General features: G+C 34.5%; 1 protein-coding gene across 1 annotated transcript; it reads left to right on the top strand.

Annotated features, from left to right (window-relative positions):
- Positions 1–2,660: 2,660 nt before the first annotated feature.
- Positions 2,661–10,655, top strand: LOC125659628 (beta-1,4-N-acetylgalactosaminyltransferase bre-4-like). Its single transcript, XM_048891364.2, has 6 exons — positions 2,661–2,822; positions 3,868–4,100; positions 4,432–4,616; positions 5,318–5,440; positions 6,557–6,652; positions 10,457–10,655. The coding sequence occupies exons 2-6, from the start codon at positions 3,912–3,914 to the stop codon at positions 10,575–10,577; spliced, it is 714 nt and encodes a 237-aa protein (XP_048747321.2). The 5' UTR covers positions 2,661–2,822; positions 3,868–3,911; the 3' UTR covers positions 10,578–10,655.
- Positions 10,656–17,497: the final 6,842 nt, after the last annotated feature.

Below are 17,497 nucleotides of genomic sequence, written 5' to 3' on the forward strand. Positions count from 1 at the left end.
AGATAGAGCAGGTAGTCCTTAAACAAAATTCTAAATTTGAAGACCCCAGGGATAGGGGTGTTGGTATTAGGGTTGGGTCGAAATGGTAAGTTATTAAATGTGTGAATCATAGAAATCTTTTTTAACTTCTTCTTTATAACTACCATTCCAGTTCTTTTCAAATTTGGTATGAAGCATCTTTGGAAAGAGGGGGAAATAAATCGTAAATTTGATGACTCCTGGGGCAAAAACTGCCAAAAATTGATGAATTTTTTATAAAATCTTCTCTACAACTGCATGTGTAAGACTAAATGCATAGCAATGTAGAGCTGGAAAGCCTCAACCAAAATGGTAAATTTTTAATCCCTGGAGTAGGGGTTCTAACCTTAGAACGGGACCAAACTTAGATTATTGTGTTTAGGTGTAAAACATTTAAATAACATCTTTAGTGCTTTTGATACTAAATTGAAAGTAAATGGATATTTACAAGGAGTAGGTAGTCCTTTACCAAAATTGTAAATTCGATGATCTTAGGGGGTAAGGGTTTGGTTTTAGGATGGTATCAAAATTACAATAACGATTTAAAGGACTTCTTTAAGTTTGATGATACTGAATACAATCTAAATGCATATTTAGGAATAGCAGAAAAGGATGTACAAAAAATGGCGAATTTCACAACCAAGGGTTTTGACTCTAGATGGGTCCAAATTAGTCATGTCGTTTAATGTTAATATATATATTATATTATGTAAAGCCTTTAATCAGTGTATGCACTTTTGAGGGCATTGAAGTTTTAAGAACACATCTTGTTTTATACTGTTGTTAGATTTCATAGCACTTGGGACTAATGATATTTTTTCACTAGTACTTAGGTGACCGATAAGGCCCGTTGCCTTTTCGTTTTGTTGTGCTTGCATTTGTTATTTGGTACATTGCTTTGCCATAACAAGTTACAGATCAAGTTCAAGTCAAAGTATCTCTATTTTTCTATCTATCAATTTATCTTCTGATCTCATAAATGATATGCCAACACCTCACAAAAACCCTTACAAACACAGATACATTGCTGGATCCAGTCCCTATCTTTGCTCCTCACGAAAATATTAACAACTGTGAAGGAGAAACTTCAAACGTATTGTGCCACAATATATATTAGAAATGGTGTAAATCAGATGTGGATTCTAAAAACTTCTAAAGAACTTTCAGCTCTTAGTAAACTTGAAAGCACAAAACTTTTCTCAAATCAACAACATCAAAACGTATGACTTTTCAACACTTTACACGACCATTCCTCACGATAAATTAAAGACTAGACTTATGACATCATAGACAGTTGCTTCTTCAACAAAAATGGAAAAAGGAAATATTCAACAATATCTTAGTATTCTTTGGTGATTAGGTCTTCCTACAGTCTGATTGAATTCCAGGGGGAACAACTTGTGTTCCATTGTTAGCTGACCTGTAATTATATTTTTATGTAGCAGAGTTTATTCAAAAGCTGACTAAAGTACAGACCTATATTATATGTATAGGTCTGTACTTTAGTCAGATTGATTCTACATGAGAAGAAAATCTCTTGTTGTGGCCTTCAACTCGACGTTTAAACATATCAATGACGTTTTAATGATGAACAATAATTATTTTATTCATATGTAGATTTTATGTATCCCTGTGAACTCGAAAAAAAGATACCAGAGTCCGCCCAATCTGCTTCGCACTTAGATATTTTTTTTGAAAATTAATATTAACGGCAAAGTACTACTCAACTTTATGACAAACTTGATTATTTCAGCTTTTCCATCGTCAACTTCCCATATTTATGTACCAATATTCCATTATCACCTACATATGGTGTTTACATCTCTCAACTGATTCGATACTCCAGAGCTTGTTTTGCGTATGATAAGTTTTTTAAATCGAGGCACGCTACTGACAAACAAGTTGATGGTGCAGGGATTTCAACAGTCTCGTATAAAGTCAACATTTCGCAAATTCCATGGTCGTTAACATGATCTAGTTTGCCAATACAACCTACCATTGGGTCAAATTCTGTCTAACGTGTTTCAAGCCGCTTGTTAGGCCGTTCATGAAACACTGATTTTGACTACGGATTACTCCATTTACTTGATCAAGACATGGAACTCACGACGGGTGTGACCGGTCTACAGGGGATGCTTACTCCTCTTAGGCACCTTGTCTGGAGGTTATAAAACTTTTTGAGCATGTTTTCATACTCAAACGTCGTACTCTAAATCGTACTCATACTTAAAAGTTAAGGTTATAAAACTTTTATAAAAAAAAATTATACACAAATAGAGTACATGCTAATTTCTTTTTCGAATATGGTGGAGGCTTGCTCAGAGTTGTACTTAAAACAAACATGGTTTTATTTGAGTATGAGCAAGGTAAAAGTTTTATAACACCATGCCTGATCATTATCTTGTTTTCTGTCCAGTATTTCCATCGACGGATTGTGGAAGGAATTTGATTACAAAAATCACTTGTCCTTAAGGCTGCAGTAAACCAGAATGTACACGCTCTATGTTTTCCTAATTCACATATATATTATGCATGCAACATGATGCAAGACCCATTTATGCAACATCAACAGCGTTTCTGTGTTGCATTAATTATTCATATATATCAAGTTATAGCAACATTTTATTCTCATTTCAGTATTATGAGCGCGTTCTTCAGAAAACAACGTGACAGACTTTTCCGGAAGCGACACCGTTTTGACTTTACTTACTGCTTGTCGATTTCCTGTGTCATTTTGTATGTGATATTTACATACGTTGAAAACAATGTGGAATCGATATGTTGGTTGTTTACACCACGCCTTGGTAGGTTTGAATTAAGAATTATTGTATAAAAAGTAATATGTCTTAATTGTATTGCATGTGTATGTCTTAATTAGGAAGAAAATAATGTAATTCTTCTTAGTGATGAATATATATGAAATATTGCTTCTTAATTAAGAATATATGCATACATGTACAAATGTAGCTAAATGCGTCTTTGATAGGAATTCATTGTACGGATATACCAAAATAACACGTGACCAGCAAAATCACTCACAAATCTAACTTTAACAATTTATTAACAGAACAACATGGAAGTAAAAACACTATCTTACAGTAGATCCGATCAAATTTCACAAAATGTTTGTTTACCGCCACACGAGAATAAGTGATCACAAATTGATTAATTAATTAATTAATCAGTCCCCCGATATTATCCAAAATTCTGTAGAATGCTTATAGAGTGCAACATTTACAGTCTTTATACACCAATGAAAGGTGAAAATAACGAACAAAGATCAATCTCATAACTCCTATAAGCAATACAAAATAGAGAGTGGGGCAAACACGGACCCCTGGACATACCAGAGGTGGGATCAGCTACCTAGGAGGAGTAAGCATCCCCTGTCGACCGGTCACACCTGTTTATTACCACACAATTTACAGTCTATTTCTACTAAGATAATATTTTTGTGCATTCTCTTCTAGAACACTCAGTGTTACAGTAAAACAAGTATTACATCACCTTTCTATTGAACTCTGATAAACGTTGCACTAAAGATAGAAGGTTAGAATCTTGCCTAGGTCACAGATGTCAATTAAGTACACTGTATAGCACAACAATTCCGGTATGTTTCAATTATGAATATGATTAGACATAAAAAGGTAGGTTTAAATTCTGAGGATCTGATTGCATGTAACAATAGTTTTTATTAGAAATATGAATATAACGATATTGGCCAAATATCTAAGAATGCAAGCAATTCAGAAATGGTTAATGCATATTTTGTTCAAATACCCATGAAAGATTTCTAAGATAATTTGTTTTCTTTTTTTAAAAGCCGATTTTAATGTTTGAATTTTGTAGAAGGAAGTATCGAACCCAACTTGTCCTTCACTTCTTATGAAGAGATGTCATCTAAATTCAAATGGCTGCACGCAGGGGGACATTACTCGCCTACAAACTGTTTACCCACTCAAAACGTAGCCATACTAATTCCGTTTCGAAACAGGGAGGCACACCTGCGAGTTTTGTTAAATAATCTTCATCCGATTCTTCATCGCCAACAAATAATGTACACTGTATATGTCATAGAGCAGGTAATTTATGTTTTCTTATTACTGTAAATTCCTAAATATACGCGAAGAATTTATGATCGCGTAATTTCGCGAGAAGCAGCAGTCGTGAATTTAAAAAACTCACTTTTGTTTTTTTATTGCTAAAATACATATAAAGACTCTTGATCAACAGAACACTCGCGAATTTATATTCTCGCGATTTGACGTATTTATTTCGCGATATTAAGTACTCGCGTAAAATAAGGAATCTACAGTACAATTATTGTGACTCTAAGTTTGAAATGGTATAGAATGCAATCAAATGAACAAAATTCTAGTTTCTTGTTATACTTGGATTTGATTCTATTTCAAGGCCGACCATAAACCCTTTAATAAAGGAAAGCTGTATAATATCGGGTATCTAGAAGGACTTAAAAGAGACCATACCTGTTTCGTTTTTCATGATGTTGATCTTATTCCCGAAGATGACAGAATTCGATACGGATGTCCAAGAAGTCCCATGCATTTATCCCCGGCCATTGACAAGTTTAATTATAGGTTTGTGCACTTCAACTGGTTTTTTTGTTTTAAAATGAGTTTGTTCCAAAGACATATTAAGAAAACAAAAAATTCTGGGCACTTGTAATTCAGCAAAAATTAAAAATAAGAAAAATACAAAATACGTTCTTTCTAAACTAAAATGTGGATATTTTCGATTAATATATGCCTTCATTCGTTGCATGAAAAAAAAATGTCAAAACAACTTTTACGAAACCCTCTACTAGTCAGTGGTGGATCTATAAATGTATGCAAGATCAATGGAAAATGAGATAAAAAGCACCAAAATTTTCGAATTTTTAGAAAGATAAAAAGTCACATAGTAAGAACAAAATCCTGGAAAAACAGCAATAATGAATTAGCACTAAAACTAAAGTAAAAAAAAAACATAGCAAGCGACTGCATCAGCGTATATCCAATCGGGTGGATTATTCTAGACCTGCTGCACACATTCAGAAAGTGGCATGATACAATCAAGTAATGCTAGCTTCGTTAATGATCATAGAATAATCAGACTTTCATTTCATATAACCCATCGAATATATTTTCTTTTCAAAGTTTATTAGAATTTTTTTGATTTAATTAGTTTTAAAAGAATCAAGTTTACAAATACGAAAACTAATAACACCATGTTGTAGAAATCAAAGAACAGTGATTCGTTGATTACACTTTTGCATTAAAGTTTACGCATTCATCAGCAGATTGCCTGACGATAATTTAATTGGAGGAGTATCAGCTTGGAAGAAAAGAGAGTTTGAAATGGTCAATGGCTGGTCAAATGCCTTCGTTAACTGGGGAGGAGAGGATGACGACATGAGTTCTAGGTATACTACCTGTTATAGACTTAAGGTAGCTCCACCCTCCCGTGACTTATCAACATTAATAGTGCAAAGTACAAGAACCTGACTTGTTTTTAATCTACTTTAATTCAATAATTCTTCCACGATTGATGCAAAGATCAAAAGAATGCCGTGGTCATTATTCTACGATATATCTTTATACGTAATAACTGATTATGAGAAAATTGATACACATCTCGCTTGTACTTCTCGTGTTTTGCTAATACAACAATCAAGTCGATAACTGATAATTCAATTTCATAACCATAAACATTTCAGTGGTCTGCATTCTGAGATCCATACACAGGTAAACAGACATAACAATGTACAGAAGTTAACCCTCTTCCACGTACATGTGTACAGTTTTGTTGGACTGCAAAACAGTTGATACAAGTATAATCCGTCAATTTCAAACTAAATATACTTGAAACTCTACCATTCTATCGCTCTCGAAATGTTTGAAATGTAAAAGGTTATCCTGCAGCACACACAAAAACGAGATCTTTATTTCTTAAATAATCAAAGAAAATGTATATGCTGACATGTTTTTAAAGATGTCAGACATGCAAAAACAGAAGTATATGACAAAATCAGAAATTTGCACGTTTTCCGTACACAGTGTATTGAAAATACATTAAAACTTGAATGTTAAAATCACGTTTTGCTAGTTTCAAAGCATTAGTTCTTTATGAATTATTTATACATAAAATATGGTGGATATCAGGGAAATCATTGTATGATAGATGTACAATAGAGAAAATACCAGCAAGAGTTATTGCCCTTGACAACATTTAAAAAAAAATATATAGATAAATGATGTTTTAGAGAAAATACACACTTGCACAGTATCAATTAGTTTACCATACCTTTTTATTATACCCAGTGAATAAAATCCTTCCAAATTAATGAATTTCTATCATGCACAAAGTCTAATTAAATCAAGATTTTGTAAACCTATGACATCACATTAGGGTAAACCTATTTACATGATAGTATATATCAACATAGTGAGAAATTGATAATTTATGTTCAGTTCATATATTATATCATCGTGACATTCCTGATACCAAACGATTATTAAAGTTTCTTATTGTATTTCAGAATTATTGCCAATGGATTGTCGATATACCGTTACAGAGAATCACTAGGTAGATACACAATGCTGAAGCATAGACGCACTCCCATCAACACTGCTAGGTACGTGACAATAAAGTATCGTACATACTACCCCTAGAACCCTTCTGACTCACATTACCCATTCATGGATAATATTACTCGCATACATTGAACCCTTATTATATCGCTTCATTCACTTAAGGGTCGTGTTTGAATAATCTGAATTCATACTACTCGGATATTCTTATGTCTTAAGGTGATGATAACCAATAATCATCAATCTCATAACTCTTATAAGCAATGCAAAATAGATAACTGAACAAACATGAACCCCTGGAAATACCAGGGTAATCCATCGTCAAAATCAGAGTGCTAAGAACGGCCTTACAATCGGAATGAAACACATCAGCCAGCATTTGACCCAATGATAGGAACCTGTTGTGTTGGCAAACTAGATCCTTGTAACAACCATAGAAGTTGTGAAATGCTTATTTTGAACGAGACTTTTGAAACTCCTGTAACATCAACTTGTTTTTCGGTAGCCTGTCTCGATTTAAAAACTGATCATACGCAGAACAAGTTCTTGCGTATCGAATTACATGTAGTTAAGAGATAAAACCACCACATGCAGGTGATAATGGAATATTGTTACATCAATATGGGAAGGAAGTTGACGATGGAGAAGCTGAAATCATCCCGTTTATCATACAGTTGAGTTTTTAGTTTGCCGTTAATATCTATTTTAGATCAAATATCTGAGTAAGAAGCAGAAGTGGACGACTCTATGTTGTCTTTTATTTCGAATTTACAGGGATATATCGAATGGACATTATTGTGTTTGAAAATTGTAGAACGTCGTTGATATATCTAAATTTCGCATTGAAGGCCACAGCAAGAATTTTTTTCTTCTCAGGCCACATTTAAAAAATGTTGGTTGCCATAGCCCGAGGATCAGGAAAAAGTCAGTAGGGTTTTTTTTGTTTGCTGAAAATATATTGAATATCAAAACTCTGTTTTTATATTTTGTGTTCTTTTGATGAATTAACCCTATTACAGTGAATTACTTGCAGACCTCTCTAAAAAATGCAGTTTTAACTTCATGGATAGGAGTAGTTTGTGTATGGCTCATATATCATTTTGTTATTCTGATATGTTACTTGTTTTGTGGATGTTTGTTTTCCAGGTCTTGAATATGTCCATTGTTTTTTCAAATTTGTCTAGAGTCTTGGTTGCCATGATTTTACTCTCAATGACCAATGTAACATGCATGTATTCTGAAACTTGGTAGCATTGTTGTTAAACTAAAACATTATTCGTATAAACTCAACACAATTTCATGTTCAATGATGTTGGTCAAACGATTTCTGATACAGTAAATCCGTGCTCCACGGTACCTCGAATTACCGAAATGCCCGTGATTTACCGAAATGTCTCCAGAAATACCGAAATGCCCATTAGAACTAACGAAATTCCCCTTCGAATCATTTCTTTAAAGTTAAATTGAAAGATTTGGGATTGATTCAATGTGTAAAATACCGTCTCTGAAGACAAAATAACATAATTTTTTTTAATAAAAAAAAAAGAGTCTTGTTATTAGAATTTGTGTTAATCTAAGGACGGTAACTCATGTTATTTTTCTTTCATTTAGAGGAATGTGTTCAACCAATATTTCCTAATTATTATATATATATATATATTGCTTAAGTTGAATTAAATCAACATTCAGATATATTTTGCAATTTAAACAAATATTGTATAGGGGAAAAAATCATCGGTGATATACATTTATAAATTTTGCTAGAGTTATCTTTCTTTGAAACATCGTGAATGCGAGAATTGAACACAATTGAATTTCCTAAATTTACAATCACAAATTTAAAAACGTTTTATCATAAAAGATTAACATATATAAACTTAATATACATTAATATATATAATTAGAGGGGAATTTCGATACTTTTGGGTGGTATTTTGATAACTAATTCCTGGGGGCATTTCGGTAAATTGCGGGCATTTCCGAATATTCGGGGTACCCATTTACATTTTCATCGGACACAGTTGTTGTTTGTGTCCATAATTATCGAATGATACCTCGTCGGATATAGATAAAATTCTACCAGTATGCCGAATCGATCATTTGAGCGCTTAATATTGCGGCGATTAACAAAACGCCGCAAAGAACAAAACTAAAAACAAATCCAAACGCATCTTCACAAGTCAAGGGCTATTGATTGGTTACCTCGTTACAAAATAAAAACAACATGCAATGTTCTTGATGTTAAGAAAAGTACCCCACGAAGACCATTGTTTACTTTCTGTTTTTACTCTTCCCAAACTTGCATCCTAAACAAGGAATCTCATGGATGATTAAATTTTAGCTTATTGCGTCATTCCCTGTCCCAAACCCGTGTTTTGAATGGTGACTGATGCGAGCATGATGCGAGGTAACGAATCAATAACCCTTGACTTGTAAAGATGATCCAAACGCAGATAGGAACTTGAAAGAAAAAAAAAGTCGGAAAATCGAGTGGAAAAAACCGTGGCCGAAATTATGTCATTAAAAACTCTCCAGTTGAGGTGGGGGGTGGGGGTGGGGTTGTTAGAATGGGTCGGTCGCGCGATGGCAAACAAACTACTTTTTAATTTTGGCCTCACGTAGAAGTTTTTGAATAAATTTTGCTTCACCAGAATATGAAAACTGGTCAGCTTAGAAAGGAGCTCACTGGAATTCGAACAGACTGTTGGAAGACCTGATCACCAAAGACTATACAGATATTGTCAATGAAGAACTCCAGCATATTTCTGATTTCAACTCCAGAGTACTTGTGCGTGGAACTAGAATGGTGTTTAACAAAGTAATGTTTTGAATGACTGATTTCTAGATATGAATGTTTCCGTCATCATTTCAAAGCTACACTCCTTGAATGAATTGATGAAAGGTGAATATAACGAATAGTGATCAATCTCATAACTCCTATAAGGAATACAAAATAGAGAGTTAGGCAAACATGGATCCCTGGATATACCAGACGTGTGATCTGGTGCCAAGGAGGAGTAAGCATCCTCTGATGTGAATACATTGATTAGGTAAAATGTAGCATTGTAAGGACATTATAAAGACAGACAGACGCCGGATAAAATTCGACAAGAGAAGCTCATTTTAGTTTTTCCTCTAGTGAGCCAAAATCTATCTGAATAACCACACCTTTTTGTAAATTTGAACTGTACTTTAAAGGGACTGATTCACGATTTTACCCAAAATTTAGTTTTTCACTTTTAATGATCAAAATCTACTGTCTAATGTGTTTGAAAGATTTCACATGAAAATTAAAGTTATGCATCATCACAGAAGCTCATTATAAAGAGATTATTATTTGTTTTGTAAACAAAGATTGCGGTATGCTATTCTTTACGAAATTTTCAAAAGAAATGGATATCGATCTAAGTATTATTATATATTTCACATTTCAAGCATTTTTGGGGTGAAATGTGTCATCTAAAAGTAAAAATTTGTGACTATGCAAATTTAAGATGCATTATATTACAAAATCAATGTTTGACTTGTTTGTTTGTTTACATAAAAAGACTCGAGTCTTTATTTACATAACATACATTTAAGGCTAGAATATTGTTTTTATTCTTGCATTCAGAAGGTCAAAATTTTGGCTGTCAACATTAAATCAGTTATATTTCTAATGTTTAACATCAAAAATGGAAAATATTTTTATCAAAAATCGTGAACCAGTCCCTTTAAAAACGTAAGATATGATACTTTTTTAAAAAAATTTTTAAATCTGATAAGTTCTGGTCATTCATGTGTAAAAATTATTTTTGTCAGCAAATAATGATTTTGAATTTTAACTAATATCTATATATTTGTTGTAGATTCCATCTTCTGAAAGACAGCCAAGCCCGATTTCCAATAGATGGACTATCCAGTCTGGTGTACATTTCTCCTAAAGTAGAAGTGTATCAATTATTCACAAAAATATCTGTCATAATTTGATATTTTTCTAAATGTATTATTGTAAATAGAATGATATTAAAAGTCAGTGTTGAAAGAGAAGAAACGTCCCAAATGATATTGAATCTGATTCTAATTCATATTCGGGTTTAGTTATACAGACCCTTAAGTGTATTTCTGCACAAATGGAACGGTCAACGAACGGTTTGGGAACGAACGGTTTTGATCGACAGCAGTACAATACGCTGTAAGATAGAGAATGAATGGTCTGGGCCAAGGTTTGGTCTCTATTTCACATTCTACATTTGAGAATATTTCGGCACTTTTAATAAACAAAGATATTGTAATAAAGACAGAACAAGAAGGCAATAAGGGTTTCAATCTTTATCTAATATTCGATACGCAAGAGCTTGTTCTGCGTATGGTCAGTTTTTAAATCGAGGCAAGCTACTGATAAACAAGTTGATGGTGCAGGGGTTTCAACAGTCTCGATTGAAGTCAGCATTTTGCAAATTATATGGTTGTTCTAACAATCTAGTTCGTCAATACAACTTATCACTGGGTCAAATGCTGTCCGACATGTTTCCTACCGATTATTAGGCCGTTCTTTACACACTGATTTTGACTACGGATAACTCCGTTTACCTGATCAGTATATAGGGCTCACGGCGGGTGTGACCGGTCGACAGGGGATGCTTACTCCTCCTAGGCACCTGATCCCACCTCTGGTGTGTCCAGGGGTCCGTGTTTGCCCAACTCTCTATTTTGTATTGCTTATAGTATCTTCACCTTTCATTTCATTTCTGACCGGACAGTGCATGATCTGAACCATTTTCAGTTAATTGTTTCTCTATGCGGTATTCTTGCTTCTGTCTTAATTATACAGACATTTACTAGGTTAAATATATTACGATGTAACTTATAGGAGTTATGATATTGATATTGATCACTGTTCATTATCTTCACCTTTCATGTAATAAGCCTTTAGGATACTCTTGTGGAAACTGTCTCTTGTTTAACACGCTTTTTATACCTTTTACGAAGCCTCTTTTTCTTTTTTCTTCTCACCTTTCGATGACTATGGTACTACCAATCAAAGGGAGGAAAATGGTAAATAATCCGTGTCCTTTCTGACGCCCCACTTTATAATGGTACTTCATTGTAATGATAAAGCTATAAATCCTAATGGAATGTTCCGATATAGAGCGATGATTCTTAAGGCAGAGTGCAAAATGGTATTTCTCTTCAATACACTTTTCGGAAAGGAAGTTTCATTTAAAAAGGAAATGACAGTCCCTAAAGAGGTCATGATGGGAATGTTGATGGTATCAAATTGTTTTTGTTTTTACTCAGTTTCAAATATTCAGCTCTGATAGATTCCCATCTAGCTTGTTGTCTATCCTCCAGATGAAATGTACAAGGAACCATCCTTAATGATTTCAGGGCATTGGATCCTACCACCTGAGGATCATTCACAATGCAATACACATACATAGATTTCAGATTTTCATACAAATCCATGGTATAGTTTGCTAAATAAGTAACGTTTGTCTATTTGGTCATGGTTTCATTCTGAATAACGAGCTTCTGACTATCTGTTCCGAGCTTATAAGCTACATTGTACATTGCCGCTAGCCAAGGGTTTACGATCCGCTGTGTGTTTCTACAACCCTTGGCTGCGTTAGCACGATTTTCGTAGCTTTGAATGGCGTCCTCTAGCGGATGGAGAGAGCAAACTTTGTTTGGATTACATCATGTTCAACCTACGAAAATGCGTTTTTAATCCCGTGGGGATCCGGTTTAGAATAGGTCCTCAGTACCCCCTTATTTGTCGTAAGAGGCGACTAATAGGGGCGATCCTTTGGATGAGACCGCAAAAACCGAGGTCCCGTGTCACAGCAGGTGTACCACGATAAAGACCCCTCCCTGCTCAATGGCCATAAGCGCTGAGCATAGGGCTAAATTTTGCTGCCCTTCATCGGCTGTGGTGACGTCTCTATATGAGTGAAATATTCTCGAGAGGGACATAAAACAATATTTAAGCGTTTTTCATCTACACTTTGTGTGTTGTTAAAATAGAAATGGCTGCGCCCAGTGAGTTATACGATGTTATATGCAAAGTCTCATGACACAGTTTACACACCGTCATGTGGTATGGAGATTCTATGAAAATCTAATTGAATGTAAGTGTTTTGAAGACAATGACTAATTGTTTACACATTACATCATCTTGCACGTGGTGTAACGTAACCCACTATCTGATTAGATGCAGAGGACTTGGCCTGCATCCAATCATATGCAGGAAATTGTTGACATGAAAATCGTGCCAACGCATCCAAGGGTTGAAGAGAAGCGGAACGGATCGTAAACCCTTGGCTAGCGAAAATGATAAGCTAGGATAAGGGAAAACGAAAACCTAATGGAGTTTTTCTAAGTAATTTTCTCTTAAACTGTTGCATCACCCGATCATATTTATTGAAATTTAGTAATTTCATGAAACTATCTTCCCGCGGATCACCGAAAGATTTCCGTATTTTTTTTTCAACTTTCTTCCCAGTCCTTCATTAATTTAATTAAAGCTGTGGAATGAATGTAAGCCCCCGCTCTCAAGTGAATTCGGATGATATCCATCATGCCATCGACATCAATACAATGAGTCCAATGCGTATGGGTCCATTCCACCTGTACAGGACATTGGCTTAAAGGGACCGAGTTTATTTATTTCCAGTTTAAATCTACCCCATTTAAAAGTATTAGGGTCTTTGACATTGGCAGCGTAACTTTATTGTATATTTTACATGCACAGATGAAATTGTCAATTCATATCGTAGCTTTTTCCTTCAAGTATATACAGGTCAATCTTTAAATGAATCAAGTTTCTAAGGATAGTGTTCATTTTTGGGTTTCTGGGTACACAGGTGTGATTCGGTTAGTCTTCCTCCTCTTCCCCCTCGTCTTCATCATTGTCGTATTTATCCAGGTAAGATTCAAGTAAATATTTGTTTTTTGCGAAGAGCCATCTTAATAGATTTCTTTAATCCATGATTGTCGGACAGAAATTCATCGATGGTCGCCCGTTTCTAGATGCTATAGCTGACCTTGAATTTTCGCTGGCTAGGATGTTTACACATTTGTTTCCTCCTTGACTATGAGAGGTAAACAGGGTAGGTAACTCTTGTTTACTTCAGTGTTTAAAACAATTTATCCAAAAGTGTCCACATATCCCAAGTTTCCACTTGCCCCTATAGCGCAAAACTATACATAATGCATAAGCTTCAATACAAAGTATAGGCCTAATGCAGAGAGATCTGACTTAAACCACACAATTTAACATAGTGAAAACATATCTAACCTCTTAGCATGTTGACCAAATTCACTTTTTTAATTCATTATATAACTAGAGAATAGTTGAGCTCATTGTATAAAAACCTACCATCAGGGACGGATCCAGGAATTGCGGTTGGGGGGGGGGCGCAAGTTTATGAGGCAGGGGGTCTGAGGGCCACCATGAGGCCCCCAGTGGTTCCAGGGGACTAAGCACCCGAAAGCTCCTGGATTTTACAGATTTTATAGGGCCAGTAGTCAGTTTTACTATTTTCTGTCATTTGTAATAAGGTGAAATTAATAAAAGGACGCAAAGTTTTAAAGGATTTTTAGAAAAAATGTATAGTTCTCCCAATAAAAGTAATTCAATAAATCAAAAGATTTTGTCATTTATTTCTCCGAGAGTGGAAGAAATTATTGCTTCTTTAACCGTTTACATTTCCTAAACAATAGACCACGATTTATCTTAATTTTAAAAATTTTAAGCGCCGGCGGCGCCCCCCTTAAATCCTCCACTGACCACGTTAATTATTAGTCAAAGAAAATAGCCACTTTTCCAAGAAGTCAAAGCGAAAGTGCCCCTTTCACGGTGTCAGCTGAGCGCCTAGTGTGTTAGCACTAAAAGTGGACATAAACAGCAGGACCCATATTTACTTAAGTTCGTAGACGTAAACGTACTCTCCGGGATTAACAACAATGGTCCCAGGGACAATCAACAGCGGTCCCCAAGACAAAAAATGAGTCAAACAACAGCGATCTTGGTACAAAGACAACCACCAAGGAGACTAATTAGCAAAGAAGAAGAGTGATGTGTTCCAACTATGTGAAATCGGAGTTCTTAACACACTTTGCTGTGGGTAAACTTAAAACATGGGTTTACTAAACATCTTAACACTGAGAATTAAAACACTGCGGTACCGATTTTTCCTAGTCATCATGACGTCATAGCGCTGCCGAGTGCATCAAAATTCCCTACTATATCGTCATAGTGTTCCCCTACCGTTCTCGTTGTTCATTTAATAAATTATTGTATATTTAATAAAACAAAGAGTAGATTTTATTAAATGCCTTTATTCGTTTTTAAACACCGGTGAAACTTGGAAAAATAACACATAGCTCTTCATTCCCTGTATTCATGACGTCACATAACGCTCTAGCTTGACCGCACTTGGCAGCCGGCGAGCTTGACTTACACCTGCACTATCTACTGTACTCAAAACTGCACTCAGTTGAACACCCTATCGACTCCCTGGACTGCTGAACACATACGATACGGAGGTCAAGTGCATTCAGTTGACCCCCTATCGAGCAGCCTGATAACACTAACGGATAACTCCGTTTACCAGATCAAGATATATAGGGCTTTAAGTCGGATGTGACCGGTCGACAGGGGATGCTTACTCCTCCGAGGCACTTGATCCCACCTTTGGTATATCCAGGGGACATGTTTGCCCAACTCTCTATTTTGTATTGGTTATAGGAGTTATGAAATTGATCACTGTTCGTAATCTTTACCTTTCACTAAAATATCGCACATTCATTGCCTGTAAACATACAGGCCTTTTACATGACCTTCTTATGTAACTCTCCCAAATACAAACATAGAACGCCTGGAATCTCTTTATGTTACATATATCAACAAAGTACAAATACATTACAAAACAAAATGTATTTGTCATAAAAATAGAACAGAATTTTGATATCTATCTTAGACGAATTGTTTTCCTATTATTGTAAAATGTAACATCTATAGGCATATGTAATTTAAAAAAAAACCCACAAAAAACATTCCATTTACATATTACATATATTTTACATTTATTCATTGAATGAAATTAATAGTTTTAGAATTTGTGATATTTCCACAAGACATGTTACACATATAATGCACAAACGGCAAAAGAGAACACAAAATAAGCAATATCAACTAAAATATTAATTATAATGCACAAACGGTAAAAGAGAACACAAAATAAGCAATATCAACTAAAATATTAATTATAATGCACAAACGGCAAAAGAGAACACAAAATAAGCAATATCAACTAAAATATTAATTATAATGCACAAACGGCAAAAGAGAACACAAAATAAGCAATATCAACTAAAATATTAATTATAAATGGTTAGAGAATATAATAAGTGTACCCACTCCTCCGCCAATTTTCTGCGTTTATACGGTTATTCGTTGGTTGTATCCATACGATCGATGCATAAATGCATATCATTTAATAACTTTTATGGTGATGACTTAACAACAATGCTGAGTGGATGAAAAATTCATTTAATTTCTGAGTAAAAAGAAATCTGCACTCATTTTCGTTAGCCAAGGCTTTACGATCCGCTCCGCTTCTGTACAAACCCTTGGCAGATTTAGTGAGATTTTCGTAGCCTCAACTTTCAGCATATGATTGGACGCAGGGAAAGTCCACTGCTCAATCAGAGAACGTGTCACTCGGCCGTATATCAAATACATATCCAAACAAATGATGCCACGTGCGCAGTTCAGACTCGTATCTGCGTAAAGAAGTGCATTGTATTTACTATAGTACCGTATATGTACCATAAGTTTGATATCAAGCATCCCTTGTAATTCATTGTTTTATGATCTATCTATCCCAGATTTAGACAGTTGCGTCGATCAGAGTTATTTTCCTCAATTTGGAATTCACCTTACACATGTGGGGTTATTTTTAGACGTAGACTCAACGACTAGATATATTTCATGGGTTCACACATGTTTATTTTCTAAATAACATTCTCACTGATTTCTTTTACAAGTATACATTTAAGAGATATTTAAATTTAATATTAATGTTACCGGGGGATAACTCCAACAAGCACACCGGTCATAAGATTTATTTATATCACAATCGATCAGAACAACATCATTCATAGATCATCCAAATGTTATACAATAAATATCATTCAAAAGATTCTACAACAAGTAATAACAAATATTAAACATGCACACATTACATATGACACGACATAAAATCACGGACAGGCATGACAAAGAAATAATTCTATATTAAGTTCCATTAATCACATAAATAGAATTGTCTTTTCTTCATCAGATCACATAATTAATATAGAATCATAATTAATCAAATTTACTTAATATTCTGCATTTAAAACTAAGAGCCTGTCTAGAACATATAATGGCAAGACAAACATATCAAACACCACCTAAACAATGCATAACACACTCTTACCAAAGTCTATAGTAATGTGTAGGTCTGGTGTATATCAATTAATACAAACATACATATAACTCAGATTTCTGAAACAATACACTCATAATGAAATCAATAGAAATAAAATAATTATACTACTCTTACTCTCACTCACTCTATGCATACAATCCTTAACAGTAACTGACCTGATTAGTAGATTGTAATCTGTAAGTCCAAATGTCCCAAAGTTTTTAACTAAAGTATGACACAACTGCCCAATTCAATTTCTAAATTCAAACTGAATCTTACACTGACCAAGAACTGTCATGTGATCAATAATTAAGAAACGAATCGATGAACCATGAAAAACAATCCGTAACCAGCTTAAACTATAGCTGGTCATAAGGGAAATACTCAAATATTAAACCTATGGAAACCTGTTTGTGTATTTATTGCACATAT

Source organism: Ostrea edulis, chromosome 9 (genome assembly GCF_947568905.1).
Source record: "Ostrea edulis chromosome 9, xbOstEdul1.1, whole genome shotgun sequence".
Lineage (NCBI taxonomy): Eukaryota > Metazoa > Mollusca > Bivalvia > Ostreida > Ostreidae > Ostrea > Ostrea edulis.